Source organism: Cuculus canorus, chromosome 2, assembly GCF_017976375.1.
Source record: "Cuculus canorus isolate bCucCan1 chromosome 2, bCucCan1.pri, whole genome shotgun sequence".
Lineage (NCBI taxonomy): Eukaryota > Metazoa > Chordata > Aves > Cuculiformes > Cuculidae > Cuculus > Cuculus canorus.
In genome coordinates this window covers 53,843,478-53,860,862 of record NC_071402.1, presented here as the reverse complement: position 1 = coordinate 53,860,862, position 17,385 = coordinate 53,843,478, and the positions used below count along the sequence as shown (strand labels likewise).

The 17,385-nt window shown below is 40.6% G+C and overlaps 1 protein-coding gene across 13 annotated transcripts in view; it reads right to left on the bottom strand.

Moving 5' to 3' along the window:
* PTPRM (protein tyrosine phosphatase receptor type M) overlaps window positions 1–14,234 on the bottom strand; it is a 480,321-nt gene extending 466,087 nt beyond the window's left edge. For 5 of the 13 annotated variants that reach the window (XM_054057714.1, XM_054057715.1, XM_054057717.1 and 2 more), the window contains exon 1: window positions 13,773–14,234. In XM_054057714.1, the coding sequence (XP_053913689.1) occupies window positions 13,773–13,845 (73 nt within the window). In that variant the 5' untranslated portion in view covers window positions 13,846–14,234. The remainder of the gene's footprint in view (window positions 1–13,772) is intronic. The other 8 variants (XM_054057725.1, XM_054057716.1, XM_054057719.1 and 5 more) reach the window with 3 other exon arrangements.
* Window positions 14,235–17,385: the final 3,151 nt, after the last annotated feature.

Sequence of the window (17,385 nt, the reverse complement as noted above, 5' to 3'; positions counted from 1 at the left end):
AGTGCTCATGAAATCTAGCAGCACAGCTGAGCAACAGAGGAAGTATCCTCCATCCCTAAGTGGGTAATGAACATCTTTGAAAATGAAAATATAATCCTAGTTATTTGCTGAAGTTGAGAGTTCATCAACCTGAACTTCTTACAGGAATAAACACCTACCAAACACATCATCCTATTGTATAACTGCAGCTATTTTAAAGCTTTTGCACAATTTCAACAACTCCTGTATAGCTGAATTGCCACAGCGTATGTACACAAGTTCAGAGTAACCCTTTTATATTCCCAATCATGGTCTCACCTCAGCTAAACACAGAATCTTACTGCTTTCAGACAACCGAGATCCCACTTGGAAATCTTCAGGTACTCTCAAAGTCAGCCTGCTTTTCAAACTTAGGATTCTGTCAACAGTGTAGAAGGCAGCAAAAGAAATCAGTTGCAGTCTCAGCTATGCAGCTCTGAAGAAAAGGCACCAGTAAAACTTGCTCCTGTCATTAAAGAGGGGAGACAAAGGCCAACCAGTACTCAGCTTCCCAAAGCTCTGTGATCTAATTCCACACAAAAGGCTTAATAAGGTTTAGACTCATAATACAATTAGTAATTTAGCTCACAAATTAGACTATCTATTAACACTCCAGCAGAGACATCAGCCATATGAGGATTAAGAAGGAATCTTCTGCTCTCAATACGGATGGGAGAACTTGAATGCTTTAATAGACCACTTCAGCACAGAAAATGCATTGCATTGTACAGGCTGCTGTAAGCATGGCCAGCATCCTGCTCCCATACTGAACTTTTATCAGTAAGAACCACATGAATAACTTGCACTCTAAGTACAAAGCAGGAACTTTCAAACTCATTTGAGAGTACAATTCTAACTAGTTAAAATACATACTGATAGCACTGCACACACTGCATATCCATTTAAATACATTAAAGTGCATATAAAAACAAGTGCCAAAATTAACATGTCAGCATGGGCAAAATACAAGTTAACCTAAGGATATTATACAACATTTAACTGCAGGATTTGAATAAAGAAGCAACTGTTCTTTAAACCTTTGCACACAACATTTATTCTCTATTAAGAAAGGAAATAGATATATGTAATACAAGATCATGAATCATATTTTCCGCATAAATAGTAGTCAAAAGATTTAGAAAACAGCCAAAACCTCTAGCATACAATATAATGGCACTTGTCCAAACAGAAAAAAATTCCACATGAATTTTCAAAGGCAGGCTGAGTTCACAAAAGACAGTCTACTTATTACCACAGAACCAAAATTTCAGTTGCCATGTCTGAAAAACGCTGTTCTGATTTCCAGAGAGCAATACGAGTAGCTGCATTTCTACAAAACACTAATATTGGTCTGTTCATGCTGACTTATATTAACAACTGCTTCACTTGCAATTATGTCAACAGGCGCTTTTTGTAATTATTTTCATAGTACGCCACAAACTGACTGTATTCATGTTTAGATTTTGAGCTTCTGTTTGTACTAATGGTGCCAGTATTACTAATTCTTTTTAGCTTGAAAAACAAACAAACAAAAAATCTTCATCAGTTTACTTCACACTCCAGTAAAAACTATTCACACCCCAAAAATATTATGAGTAACATCCATCTGGTCTGAAATCTAGATCTGGCCGTGGTATCTTATTCTCTACGAGCATTGCCTACTGTTTCTATCAAGCATTCATAGTGACTGCACTCAGGGCACAGTAAGAATTGAATTTTACTTGCAGTACTTACTCATAAGCATATGCTTTGCTGGCACGTGCATTAGCACATACATAGAACCATTTTGAGCTCATTTGTCTCAGGGAAAGAAAAACAACAAACCAAATCAAACAAAAAAAACTACCAAAAATCAAACTTGTTAAGAATAATGCTCAGGCAGTCTTGAATCGTATCCCCAAGCTTCTGTCATAGATTCCCCAGAGGCTCTGGGGTTTTCTCAAAATGTGCACATAGATCTCCAGGCTTTAAGGGCAACAGAGTGGCCCATGGCACAACTGGATATCCTAATCAGACCTACCATCCTCAAGTCTCAGCTGTCTTCTCAGCTCACTCACAGCTGCCCAAAGGAGGGAGGTGGCAGAAGAAGACAGACTTGACTTGTGATTTGTAGAATGTGGTGATAAGAAGCAGACATGAATAAAGAAGAGGAGGAGGAGAAAGCACAGTAGGTGGCAGATAAGTAATATATTCTTAAAGATGGCCTGGTGGTTAACAGCCTTCTTAAATATGTATGTTATTTGCTGTGGAATAGATGGTACTAAAGTGCAATTTTAGACAGAACTGAGAGCAGGCAAGAACCCTCCTTCTTCCTCTGCACAAAATTCCAGAGTACACAGCTCTAGTAGATTACTATAATTGGCCAATTCTTTCTGTTATTGCTAGACCACTGTGTAAAGTCAAAGCACTGAAATCACATGAATAAGGCTGCTGGTGAATGTCACGCGTTTGCTCAATGCTGATTTCAAGCATAGAGATCTGATTTCTTTACTGTTCTACCCCCAAAGGTCCAGAAATACACATAATCTAATTCTGGTATACAAGTCAGTATCATTTTTCGTTGTCACAAATCTATTTTAGCATTGCACTCTGCACTTTGTGAAGACTTTGATAGACCTGATTCTGGAAAGTGTGAGTCCTTACTTGGTGTGAGTGAGTGGTCCCCAAACTGTGGTTTGCAAAACTCCTGTGATCCACCTACTATGACAAAGTTACTGTGGACCTATTCAGGAAGCCACAAGTTCATATTTATTTTGAAACTGAGGTCTTCAAAAATACAAACAGTTTTCGTAACAAAATATTTGAGTTTCGGCTACTCATCAGATACTGAACTCCATTTTTGCCATCAATGGAACAGAACTGACAGCAAAGCAGTAACTTTCAAAATACAAGTTTCCATCTTACAGCCTAAACTGCAACCCATTCCATGTAAAACTCCAAAGTAGTTCCTGGCTAATGCCAGAATGAGTCCACAGTTGCCTTTTATTTCCATTTGTCACCGAGTCATAATAGGTATGTTTCAAAATAAGAATTCAGACTTCCAAAACCACCATCTGTTTCTCTGCAGAAATCAAAGAATGTCAAAAGCAGCAGACAATTTATACATGCACAATTTATGCTCCTGAACTCCCCCTGAAGCAACCTTCGCAATAGTCAAACCAAGTCCAGACAGACTTTATTTATCTGAAATTCTCGGTCTGAATATATGCAATACCTACGGCTTCACCCCTACTTCCAATTCAAAATTACTACCTGAACTTCAGGACTCCACGTCCACTACACAACAAAGGAAGGTACAGGTGAATAAGGCTGAAGTGCACATTTGGCAATGGATCTGCCAGGGGATCAACCCACAAGCACAGCAGGATGTTTGTCTACAGTTGAAAATAGAACTGAAGCAGCTGAGGAATATTATTCTTAAGGGGTTATTTCCACGTCATTCCCCTGCATGGATAATCACCTGGGCTACAACTTAAAGAACGTTTTAAGGCTTTTTATGTTCACACCTTTTAGTAGTACTGTAAAGTTTTTAATATGTTAACATTTAAGCCCCAATATTCAGGATACAAAGAAGTAAGATATTCCAGCGGACTAACTGACTTTCTCTTAAGCAATTGCACATGTAAAGATCCAGCTCTGAAGTGTCTGTGAGACTGGTTTAAAATGCACAATCCACACCTGCTGTTGCTGCATGGCTGCTGCAGAAACCAGTTTTTTATGTGTCAAGAGTGTATTTCAACTTGTCTTGGGCTCCTGAGTCCTAAACAATTTCAATGTATATTTGCTCTAAAAGGGTGTGTGCTTGTCTCAAACACTCTTAAATACATAAAACAGTCAAACCTTGGTGTTTTCCAAATCCCCAAATGGAAATGCTAGGCTAATTCACATAAATCCCTTACTAGCCTAGATTTATGTAGGCAATTCAAACAACAATTCTTGAAGTAAAAATAAATAAAACACAACTCATGAACTTTATATGTGGTCTTCAATCCATGTGCTTTGCTGTCACTATAAACAGAAGGTATTATAGTAATGTCGGGCAATATACAGGCTTCCATTTCACATTTTCACCTTCTAAGGTTTTAAATAAATATTAACTTTAATTGTGTTTTGGTTTTCTTGGTTTCCCAGCACACCCACAGACCTAACCCCAAAAGGTTGCTTTCATATTTATGAAGTTGCTTGCAAAGGTTTTCTCCTGAGCTAGGACTGAATTAAGATGACCACTCTCAGATACAGTAAAGGGTATCAACTGCATGGTGCCTTAAACTATTACTGGGACAACAATTTATCTTCCATAACTGAGAAATTACTTCAGTAATGGCCATCTCTGCAGAAGTCAAAAACAGTTTAAGTAACGTGTTATGTAAAGTGCTTATATTAAAGTATTGAATGCAGTGCTTTGTAAAATAATCTTCATCTACTCAGCAGAATTCAGAAAAGGTAACACTCAACAAAAGAAGGCTATGGCAATTCTCAGGCATTAACACAAGAACTGACCCACTGAGTACTATAGTTCCCGGAAATGTCCACAACTGTCTCTATCTCCTAAATATGTGACAGTATTTAAGCATACTGTTGAGTTTCTAGGGAAAACTGAAGTTACAGTTGGTGACAAGTGACTGCTGTAGGTCTCTAAATACGCTGAGGGGGGACGGGTGTCTGACCTTCCTCCTTCCATTTTTTTTAAATGGAAAATTGGCAGATTTCTCAACCATGAAAAGAAATCCTACTGGTCAAAATTAAACAAAAACCCATAAAAAGAACAGAAAAGCCTGGCTATGAAGATCCTCACCCATGTCAAAGTCAAATGCCAGAGCACATACTTAAATCTAGGTCTCCCACATCTATGCAGGAGTTCTGATAACCAAGCAACTGGCTATTAAACCAGGAGTTAATATATATATCTGTCTTTTTCATGCTGTGCTCCAGTGGTACAATTCATGTTGGGCTATATCATCCCAACATGGAACCAGAAAAATCTCCATGCTCAGAAAGTTCCACCGAGCGAAAAGAATTTCCTGGTTAAGATTATATGAGGCATCTTAAAACAGGTAAGTAAAAGATGTCTTCCACTATTAAATTAATAACTTCCAAAAACTGTAATCATCAGAACATTGTTGATCCTGAATTATACTGGTTGATAGAAACATCACAGTAATTTATATAGAGTCCTATAAGAATATGCATACAGTGTCAAACCTTGAAACAAATACAATCCCTCACAAGGTTATACCAAGCCTATAAGCAAACTCTGAACAGACTGTAGAGCTGTTGGGAAGCACTGGACTTCGCACAGTGATTTTATTTACTAGAAGGATGGGAGAGAAAATAGGTAATAATGAAATTTTTCTTTTCAAACAAAACAAATCTACAAATTACATAAGAGAAAGCAACTATACCAAACAACTACAGCAGAAACAGTTATGCCTGATCTATGTCACCTAACATAATTCATTGAGATGGCAATTGACTTTCATGTTTGTTTTCAACTGTTAGCTGAACTGTTTGTTAGAACAGTAAAAAGCCATGAATCTGAAAACAAAAGAACTGAGACAAGGGGGAGTTTCTACACAGGTAGAGGACAATGTGAACACCTCTAGGAAATCTCAGTCTCTTCTTGAGCTATAACCTGGTAAATATTCTATTTTTAAAACTGGAGATCCTTTTTCTCTACATACCCTCAGAAAATATGTATACTTGGTAGCCAAAACTTTAAGACGTGCATGTGTATGAACATTTTTTGGTCATAAATTACTGTATCAGACATAGTAGTACTACTAATCATCAGCTCTCAAGATATTGTTTGACCTTAGAGAGAGAAGAAAAAATAGGGGAAAAAAATACACCCCCTCTGCAACCACCTCTGCTGCAAGTACACCATGAAAAATGCAAAAGCCTTTTAAAGGGTGATAATTCATCAGCTTTAAGACAGACATACAAACTAGTGTACAGATTACAAGCATATGCAAAAGCATAGAAATGCACATGCCAGGGATGGAAATTATTTACTCAGTTTAGCCTATATTCACCAGAAAAACAAATGTGAAAAGCCCCTCTATTCATTTACTCATAAGAACAACTCCATTGTGACTCGACCTGGAATACTGTGTCCAGTTCTGGAACTCTCAACATAAGAAGGATATTGAACTATTGGGACAGATCCAGAGAGGGCTACAACAGGGCTGGAGCACCTCCCATACAAGGACAGGCTGAGAGAGTTGGGGTTGTTCAGCCTGGAAAATAGAAGGCTCTGGGGAGATCTTACAACAGCCTTCCAGTACGTGAAGGAGGCCTACAGGAAAGCTGGGGAGGGACTGTTTACAAGGGCATGGAGTTATAGGACAAGGGGGAATGGCTTTAAATTGGAGGGGGGAAGATTTAGACTGGACATTAAGAAGAAACTGTTGTTCATGATGAGAGTGGTGAGGCACTGGCACAGGTTGCCCAGGGAAGCTGTGGATGCCACTTCCCCAGAAGCATTCAAGGCCAGGTTGGATGGAGCCTTGGGCAGCCTGATCTGGTGAGAGGTGTCCCTGTCCATGGCAGGGAGGCTGGAACTAGATAATCTTTAAGGTCCCTTCCAAACTAAACCATTCTGTGATTCCATGATTATGAAAACTTCAAGACATTACTGGTCCACTATCCCTCCACCTGGAAGTGCACAGAAACTCCTGTAATATCCTTGTCAATCTTACATTAGAATCTCATCAGCACAACTAAACAGTTCTTTCATCTAATCAGCCTACCTTTACGCACTACAGAATTAAACAAAGGGCTGCAGACAGAAGTGTTTTATATGGTATATTAGTTTCAAAAATAAAGAGTCTAAACACTATCTGATCTTAAGGATAGGGATAAAAGTGATGACAGGATTCAAGGTAATAAAACACGATCTTTCTGAAAACTTCCCCAAAAGAACTGTGCCATAAATCTCAAACAACAAATAAACACACACACACACACAAAAAACAGGCTCTAATACAGGCATGTCATGCTTAATTTCATTCTCCTCTAAGATGGAGAGCTAAAGTGATGAAAGAGGTAATTAGCTTTAGTTATTCCAGAGCAAAATCATATTTCTTGTGATTAACAAAACAGTGCTGTAAAAGATACTTGTAATAGCTTCACGTAGAAGAAGATTGGAAAAAAAAGAAAAGGGGGGAAAAAACAATCTACCCCTACGGTAACCAAAACTTATTACACAGCGAGAGAGAGGTGAAGTGGTGCGGCAGAGAGAAAGCAGTATGACAACAAGCATACACACAAGCAAAGTGTCGGTTTTACGCCATTCCACAGAAAGAATTAAAGATTCATTAACACCATTACACTTAACCATATGTGTGAAGATAATCAACTATTGCTATGCAAAGCTGTCAGAAGACATATTCAAGCCCTGAACATATTACTCAGCACAGACATGTTCAGAACTAAGATGACAAAAACAAGAAAATGTGAATAATTATAAATCCATTTTCCAGATGTAATTTAGCTGCCTTTGGGACTTTTTTTTCTAGTACATCTTCTTTTATAGTAAGATTCTTCTCTTATACCTTCAGAAAATGTTGTGCCCGCTTTCCCACCTTTCCCCTGCAAACACCCTAATTCTGACCTCTTTTCAGAACTCCTTCCTGCTAATACTACTGTTGTTTTATCTCAACAAATGTGGTCATTACTCTGTTTCCTACTATTGCTCCTTATGTGACAAAGGGTCACTGTGGAGTCAGATGCTTCTGGCTGAGATAGTTATTTCCCACTCCCTGCAGCAACTGAGTGTAAGTATGTGTTAGAGGCTTGAATACACCTTTATTTTTACAGTTATTACTTTCAGAAAACTGGGCACAAAAACATTTTTTCTTCATTTTTAAAGCGTTACACTTTGTACCTCCTCCTAACATCAAAAGGAAGTCACATGGCTTAAAAACCAACACATTATTCCGAAATCAGTACAGAATTCCACTGACAGCATCATTTCTGAGAATAATTATTTTGAATGAAGCAGAAAGCTTCTTAATGGGGTGTGAGAAGACATATATTCACACAACACTTAAGTTTTTCTTTAAGATAAAAATCAATCAAGATGGGTAAGACATAACCTTATTAGATCTCTATAGCAATTACCCTTGCATTTAAAGCTGGTAAGTACTGACAATTTCCTTGTAATTTTGCATATTTTATTATGCATTTTCTAATGTTAGAGCATTCATTCATTCTTCTGTTGAATAGTAACACTGCTGCTGAAATTAGCCTTTTTACAAGTAATTAAAAGTTCATTTGTATTATAATCAAGCTGGTGCAAACAAGCCACCAATGGATTAAAATTCTTTAGGTCACAAAAATCCATCATATATTTTCACACCTCCCCAGCTCAAAAAATGCCTACTTTCTCATAAAGCCCCGTTTACAGAAAAGTGGATTTAGAGATGCAGCTACACCTAGTGATCAGCAGCAGATCACAGCAGGCAAAGCTGATGAAGACACTACAAAAATCGTCAAGAAGTATGTAAACACAGTGGGGTAAATAAAGCGACACAGTAAAATCTGTTGCTATTTTTTTATTTTTCTCCCCTAAATACATGACCATATGGTCCAAATTCGCTTTGTTTTCCCAATATCCTTTCTAATACAGTGATAACATTGCACATTAATCAGAAATACAGATCCGGAAATTATGAGCAAAATGAAACTAAATAAAAAGGACCTCGATTTTTCCTAAAGAAATTGTGCTGATATAAGGTAATTCAGCTGCCTTCAAATATCAACAAACAAACAATTTATTCTCAGGAAAATTTTAAGAACGACTTCTTCACACAAGTGTCATACATGTGAGCTGAAATGCTCATAAATACAGTTCATTTTCTGTGGAAACATCTTTAAAACCTGGTGATGTAGCCACCTCAACTAAGTGTTCGATAGTAACGAGCTTTAAACACAAATGGTATCTTCTTCAGCATAAAGCTGTAGCATGTGAAATACAGGATCAGTTCACAGGTCCTGATGCTACAATATCATTGGGCTTCATTGTATCAAGACTATGCTATTATCTCCTCCTAGCTGAATCTAACCATTGTCCTGGCTGCAAGGACTAAAATTGACCTGGCCACTGGCAACCAGGCTGTTTGACACATTCATTGACCATTTCTGTGTATGAGTGAGCGCACATGAAAAATAAACTATCTCTACATTTTTCAGGTCAGACTCAAATGACATTAGCGAGACGAGTTCAGAAGCTTATTCACTCTATTCTAACATGCTTTGTGATTTACTTGAGGATTTGGTCTCTCTAGCTGTAAATCTAGCAACTTCTGTGAGCACTCGATATATTATTTTTTCATAAATTATACGCTGCTACATTGTTTCAGGACACTGTGATTTGTTTTCCTCGTCGATTCTGATAATTGCTAAATCATGAGACCACATAAACATCACAGGACATTCTTCCCCAGTGTTATTACACCCTTGTAATATTTTGTAGGATTTATTTTTAATTTCTGATGAGGTTTCATTACTAAGTTTTGACACCAGAACAAGACGACAATGGCTAAATAAAATAAACTTACAAGTTCAATCCACATACCCACCACACAGTTTCTTTTTTGACAAAATGTGCCACTTCCAAAGTCCAGACTCTTGACGTGAAACACATCCCAGTTTAGAGGGAAACACAAACTTTATTCCATGTTTCTAACTGTCAAAAGTTTAAACAATAAAAACCCCGAACATATTTAGAAGCAGACCCTTCAACATGCTTCCATTAACTTGCTAGACTATTTTAAATATCAATATCCTTATGTGTAAATTAAGTCATTTACCTTTTCACCTGACAGCAGGAAATCTGGTTTAAGAATCTTACCCCACAGTTCTCTGTTTAGCAAGGCCAAGTCCACACTATGGACATTACTGGAACCATTTTTTTGATGAGCTGACAACAGTGTCAGCCACTAATAAAGCTGCATTTTTACTAGCATATGTTACTTCCCTTAGGAAGTGCAAGAATATGGACTTGATGGATGAGTAGAGAGGAAGGAAAGCGAGTGGAACAGGCAATGCAGGCAAAAGAAGTATTTGAGATATAACCACACTTGGAGCTCTTTGCTGGCAAAGTGATCAGAACAGCTGTTAAAGACTTCCAAGCAGAAATCCTGAATACTCTGAGAAATCTCCTTAAACACAGTTAATTATACCAGAAACGTTTTTTTTTTCATACATCATTCCTATTGCCAGGAGCTTCATTTCAGCTGGGATAGGACCTATGAAGACTTAACCTATATTCCTTCTTTTCATCTTCCCTTTCTGCAGTCACCGAACATCAACATCATCACAGTAAGTTTCAACTCCAGTGTGTCAAACTTCTTCTTTACATCTGTTTCTGAAAAACATGATTCTTGTTTTCAGAGTGCTCACACCCAAAACCGAAATAGACGAACATAAGCCATGACATCTACTCAGAATGCAAATTTTCGTATTTTTAATCCAGGAGGACTACTGTTCCCTATGTAAAACCTTTAATAGGTAAAGTAATTTTCTATTTTTGTACAGCACTTTTCCTTCTGTTCTTCTCATAATTGCCACTAGTGATAAGGGAAAGCTCCCTATGAATGGCCTCTTATAAGCACTTTTAGTCAGTCCATCAGTATCTCTCTCTTACTTCAGTAGGACTCACTCCTTCTCAGATAAAAACTAGAGCTTTTAAAACCAGTACCATAAAAAGAATGTGTTAACATACAACTTTGTCACTTTCCACAGCAAAAGAGAATATAACAGCCTAATAACAGCCATCCCTCAGTCAGATTCAGGTTATAAGCAAGAAGCACCAATTTCAGAATCCAGGCTGTATGCAAATTTACATCTACCTGAACATGATACCTTCATAAAAACACAATTTCTGACTTCTATTACACACCTTGCCTAGAACTTCAGTTCCTGATTTTGGTATTTGACAGAACTCATCTCATCCAAACCCTTCATTTTACATAAGACCTAATATTTAGGCTTAAAATATCTCTTCTAACTTTCCACATCTCTATGTCTGACCTAAATCCTTTCCAGGAGTGGATTTCTTTCCCTAGTCTGAATTATCTACCGAGGAGCAGAAGAAGGAATACGGTGGAGTCAGGCAGCATTTCACAGGAAAGAAACACCTAATTTCAGGGACTTCTGTAATGTTAGCATTCAGTGTTCTCATGCACCCACACTCAAGAACATTTATGTTAAAATTATAAACAAAACCCAGCTAAATTAGGTGTGCTACAGCACGTCAGAAAAAAAAAAATAAAAAAACCCCTCAACCTAAACCAAAAACTACTCTTGCAGAAAGATCTCAACTCCTTTAAAAAAGACTTAAGAAGCATTGTCACTTTAAGACAATGTTTGCATTATAGTAACATCTCTTAAATTCTTGAAACCATTTGCTTCTTGAACTGATGAATCCAGAATTTTAAATTCTTTAGTTAAGGACTCAGAGAAAATCTTATTGTTATTAACTGTTAAGCTGCTTTCAAAAGATTACTTGAAAGCTTCCAGGCCTTAAAAAGCCAAGATCTGATCTCTCAGTAAGATTATTTTCTAAATAAGAAACTCAATAAAACAATAGCTGATGCTAATGTTAGAACCAATCTCTGTAAAACAGACCAGTCGTTTCAGAAAAGGGTAAGAATAAAAATGGAATTATAAATGCCAAAGATTACTTAGCTCACCCAGTGCTATTCTTTGCTTAGAACATCTGTGAAGTTGGGTTTGTTTCTTTTTTCTGTGTTTGTTTTTAAACTTTTTATAGGTTAGTCATGTAACTCCTGTCTGCAATAAGGGACAGCTATTACGGAAGATAACAACTCAAGGACAGATTTTTCTGTAATTTAATTTCTATGACACTGATGTATCAAGCTTTTAACAAAAGCAACAGCAAATTCCTCCCCCCCCCCAAGCAAATATGACTCACAGGCACGCACTTCAAATGGCAAAGTACAAAATGGAAATGTCATCAATATTGTTCTCGGTGCCAAGAATCAATATTAAAACAGAATCTGTACGGGCATCTTTACATTAAATACTTAATATACATGTACATATGCACACACAGGGAGGGAGCGGGCCAGATTCTGCATCCTTTGACATCCTTCGCAATCTCACTCAAGTGTGTAAACTGCAGCCTCTGTTATTCTGCACTTGGGAAGGGCTGGAATCACACCTTTTCAATAACACTGTGTGCAGGTCATCTCTGACTTGTTTGTGGTTTGTATCACAGTTCTTTCCACAGTGTGCAGCAATGGAAATGAATACAGCAGATACAAATCCAACAGTAATGTGGGATTGTTCTTCAGCAACATGAATGCCATTTAAACGCTGACCCTAATATAGTATCAACATATCGTACACACAAGTCATTTAAATATCCAGAGTTGCCTCAGCTTAACTCTAAACACGGAATAAAGCAGTTCACACAGGTCAGCAATGAGCTCTCACTTAAGTCTGGACACTAGACTTCCAATATTAATGAGCTATAGGGCTAATATACATAAGTTCAGTCCCATAATTCACTACAGAGCATAGCTTCATCCTAGCATGACTGTTTGGAAAAGATTTCATCAGTGTTATAGATCACTTCGGCACAAAACATTTTTCTGCTCGGGGCTCTTCTGTCTCATCTGCGGTAAAAATGCTGGAGAGAAATTACGGGAATGCAGCTGTGTATACAAAAGGTGCCTGGAACCTAACAGAAAACCAGATTTTTTGAATTTTTTTAATAAAGTTAAAAAACGAACCACCAATCTATAGCCATAAAACTTGGTTTTGCTACAGTGCTGCATAGTAGCAACACATAAACTATAAAATATAAACTATTCTGCAGCCTAAGCAACGAGGAAAGTCCAAGCATCGCCTCCCACCAGATCAAAGCACACTTCGCATGAACTGAAGACCAGATGTCTTCAATTTAACGTGCTTTTCTGTTGTACTAACTTCATGTTAGGAACAAAACAAACAAACAAAAAGAGCTGAAGTTACTCTTCGCAGCGAAGCACGCAACTATTTCACAATCCAAATTTCTCTCTAAAATTACGGGTTTCTTCAGCATATAAATAGGACAGGGGTGCAGGCAGAGGATTCCAAGACCAAGACAACCATCCACAGGTTTAGGACTTCTGGGCATGGAAAAACGCTGTTCTTGGAGCACTTTGCCGGGGTTTCCGCTGGATGGGATTCCCGGCTTCTGCCCTGCCCTTCGAGGTGGTGACGATTCTGAGGGGCTGCAGGCACCGAGGGGCTTTAACTTCGGTCCTAGCGGCGTTTGGCAGCGGCAGCCACGGGCAGGGCGAAAGGCGGGGAGCCCGCGGGGAGCGGCGGGGCGGGGACGCGGGGCACACGCCGCTCCCTCCGGGGAGCACCCCAAGTTTTCCATCCTCCGTCGCCAGCTGGAGAGGCGGAGGGGAAGGAAGCAGCGGTTCCTCACCTCGCCGGGGCCACGGGAAACTTTGGGGAAGTCGGCGGCAGAGAAACGCCGGAGCGATGCCGAGTGCCGCCCGTCCCCCACAGCGCTGCCCCAACCGATCGCTCTTCGGGGCGCAAAACTAAAGCCACCGCCTCCGGGCGCTTTTTTCCACCCTCGGCTCCTCAGTGCCAACCCCATTAGGAGAGAAAAAAAAAAAGAACAAAAAAACCCGAAGCAAAGCAGAACCGAGTCCCAAATGGCAGCGCTCCCCCCTTTGCCCCCTCCCGGGGGGCTGCCCAGCCCCGGGGCGGGCGAGGCGGCTCCTTACCTGTGAACGTCTGCGCTCCCGCCGCCACCAAAAGTCCAGCCAAAGTAACCAAGCAAATTCCAACTTTCCCCATATTTCCACCCCTTCCTGCTCCGGATCCAGCAAAGTGCCAAAGTGTTTGCCAAAGTAGGAGGCGCCCCTCTCCAGCCGGTGGGGCACTCGGGGAGGGGGCAGCCGGGCTCCCCTCCTCGCTGTCCCGCCGGCTGTCTGCCCCCTCCTCGCCCCTCTCTTCGCTTTTTAGGGCAGGGAAAGAAGGGTGCGAAGTTGCCAGCGGCTGCCTCCGTGCCTGCCTCCCTCCGGTCGCGCCGCTGCCCTCGCCCCGGGGTCTCCGCCGCCGCCCCACGCCTTCCCCGGTGCCCGGAGGAGGCGGAGGCGCCCTTAATCCCGGAGTCTCTTCTCCGGGCGCCGCCGTTAGTCCCGGTTTAGCTCGGCTCCCTGACTGACTCGCGGTCCCCCCCGGCAGGCAGGCAGGCTAAAGGGAGCGCGGAAAGTCACGCCCAGCCGCCGGCGCCATCCCCCGCTAGAGGGCGAGGCGGCGGCCAGGCAGCCGCTCCGAGGGGTTCGGGCGCTCTCCGAGACTCGTTCCCGCTGCCTCTTCGTGTCGCCCCCGCCCCTCCTCGCCGCTGCCCCGAGAGCGGCTTTGTTTGCAGAGAAGGCGAAGTTCCAACTAGCGTTAAAATTGGAAAATAATAGCATATGCGTAAGATTTCTGGGGAGAATTTATACAGATGCACGTAAATGGGAAATCTGTTCTCTCCCCAGCTCTTGTCTCGCTGCACGCGATGGATGGAGATCGCTCCCTCGTGTTGCCCAGCCCTGATAAAGGATGCTTGCTTTCTAGAACTCCAAAACGAGTCCTAAGAGAGTTTATTTGCCGGCATTTTCGGTATCGTCGCTTCCGTGCCTGGCAGGACGACGTCGAAAGTTCTCAGACAAGCACGGGGAAGAAGGAGGAACCGGGAAAAAAAAACCAAAACCCAAACCAATAATGAAAAATCTTCCACCGAGCGTCTAAGTAACTTTGCCGAGGGAGTTGGAGTCGTGGCTACCTGCTCCGCCGGGACGGGGTGCGGATGGAAGGGCTGTCCCTTCTGTGTCCCCGCTGTCCCGGGGCGCGGGGACGGAGAGGGAGAAATGCAAGAGAAGGGGGAAGAAAGCGCTGCCTCTTCATAATCGTTGTGTTTTGGTTTGTTTGGGGTTTTTTTTTTCTACAGGCAATTTGGAGTCTGCGGAAGAACGGGTTCGAGGCCACTACTCAAGTCTGCCGTGAAAGCCGCCAATTCGCTGCCCTCGCAGTGAAAAGGCTTAATACTAAAAGATGTAAATGGGTTTCTCCGGGCTGGCGACGAGCGGTTCTGTCTTGTAAATAAATTGTTTCTCATTCGTGTGCTTGATGAAGCGCCTTTCCCAGCCCCTGGGTTCCAGCCACCCTGCTCCCCCCTCTCCTCTCCAGGAGGTTGGGAGGTGGGACGGGACCTCTGGAGATCGCCCAGTCCGGCCCTCCAGCTCGAAGCACGGTCGCAGCTTTCACTCCAGTCAGTGGAGAATGATGTCACGAGTTGGCAGGGTTAGATAGGGAATGATGGAAGTAAAATCACGTTAAAATGGCAGTTACCTGCCGTTATTCGCACTTTGCGACTCCCGGCACTCATCTGTACATCGTGTATGAAGTACAGCACCTCGACAATATTTTTCATTTGGAGGCTTTGACTCCTGGTGTTGAAGACACTGCCTGGCTGTATTTGTTGGTTTTAGACAGGTTCTTTCTAAATAGGACTTCTAGAGGTGGAAACGTTTTTGTTGGCTATCAATTTCAATGAAAGCTTTAGTTGTATTTCAAGTGCAAGCGCAGGCACATGTAATGCCTCTTTATTCCCCAGAGGTCACAAATAAAACAATAAAAACAATAAACTAGATAATGCTGCAGTTAAGGATTTGAGCTGGCGAAGCTCAAATATGAGAGCTCAGGTTCTGAATTCCCAGCTTCCAGCACCGGTCCTTTGGTTTTATGTTACTTTCATATATAGTTAGCCAGCTTCAATCTCATATCAACTGGAGTCTTAACTCTACCCATCCCCCACATGGTAGTGCCAGTTACCAGGCATCTTAATAATTAGCGCATACTCTGTATTATTTTTACATATGATACATCTCTAAACTTAGGCACACAGATTTATAATTTCCAGTGGCCGAACAGCCGTTCTGTAGTCAGGACACTGCTCTATTTATGTTTTCGCTGATGCATTTATGTGATGCAATCTTCACGAAGGGACATGAACTTTTCGACGTGTGGGGTGTAAGGCAGCTACCTCGAAAGTTAACGCAAGGGGGCAGAATAGCATTAATTGTGTTTCCTGACGTCAGACTTTATTTTGAATTGTGAGCATTCTGTTTATTTGCCTGAAACTTCCCACTCTTCTCCCCAAAACAAAGTTATCTTAAGTCCATAAAGCTTTGATAGCCTTGACGTATGTTGCAATACAAGTTCTAATTTTTTTATTATTATTATTTTACGATTTTATATTGTCTAAAAGCTGCGTTTATATCTTCAGAAACACAGGAATTATAGCTACTCTTGAAAGTGTTACCTTTGTAACTACAAAACTGTTAAAAAACGCTCAAGAAGTCTCATAAGTAATTTAACTTACAGTACATTTAATTTTAAAGTGTGTCTTCTAGTGGATCTGTCACTACAAATCCAGAAATGAACAGTTAAACCAGTGCTTATGCTAATGATGACTCCTCTCTTGGTTCACAATGGCAGACACACAGAAAATTATCTCTCTGGTCAGCCAATGTCAGTTCTAACACAGTGCGGTGAAGTATCATGTTCAGACATATAGCTGTAATTTTCAACCCCATCTTTTTTACAGAGAAATGAAAACACTATTCCTGCATCCACAGCTACCTATGGTGTTAGCTGAGTGAAGATAAGAAGTCACTGAGTTATAGAAAAGCATGTAGGAGTATTTGGTCACAGTTATAGAAGGAGTGAGGCTAAGTGCTTGACATACAAAGATGTAACCATTCTGCTTTAATTACAGTGACTCTAAGAAACAGTTAAGCTCTAGGGAAGAGCTAAACCAACAGGAACAACAGAAAGCATGGGCCATGCATGGCTGATCCACAATTGCTAGCTGCGTTTCGCTGAGTTTTAATACTGGAAAGTGTATTAAAACAGTCCAGAAACACTACAAAAAAAAGAACTTAGAGCATCAAGAAAACGCTAGACAAAAAAAACAGATTAACTCATGGTTTCATTCCAAGAATGCCTTCGAGAGAGTTCATTAAGGGGTAGACTGTGGCTGGAAAGGGGATCAGAAGCACCTGTAAAAAAAACATTACTTCTTGACAAACAGATACTTTGCAGCTGTTCTTGAACTGGATCACCTCAAAGAAATAGCTGATTATAGTTCCCTACACAGACACACGCTTCAGTTTAGGAACATAGAAGATCTCAAATATCACAATTATTATTACTCCTGTTGACAGAAGTCAAAGAATGAGACTGCTAGGTAGTGAAATGTAGAATAAGGAACAAAAATAATCTGGACATTGTTGTAACTATTTTCTTCATCCTAATGTACATCAGTGGAAATACACAAAATCAGCC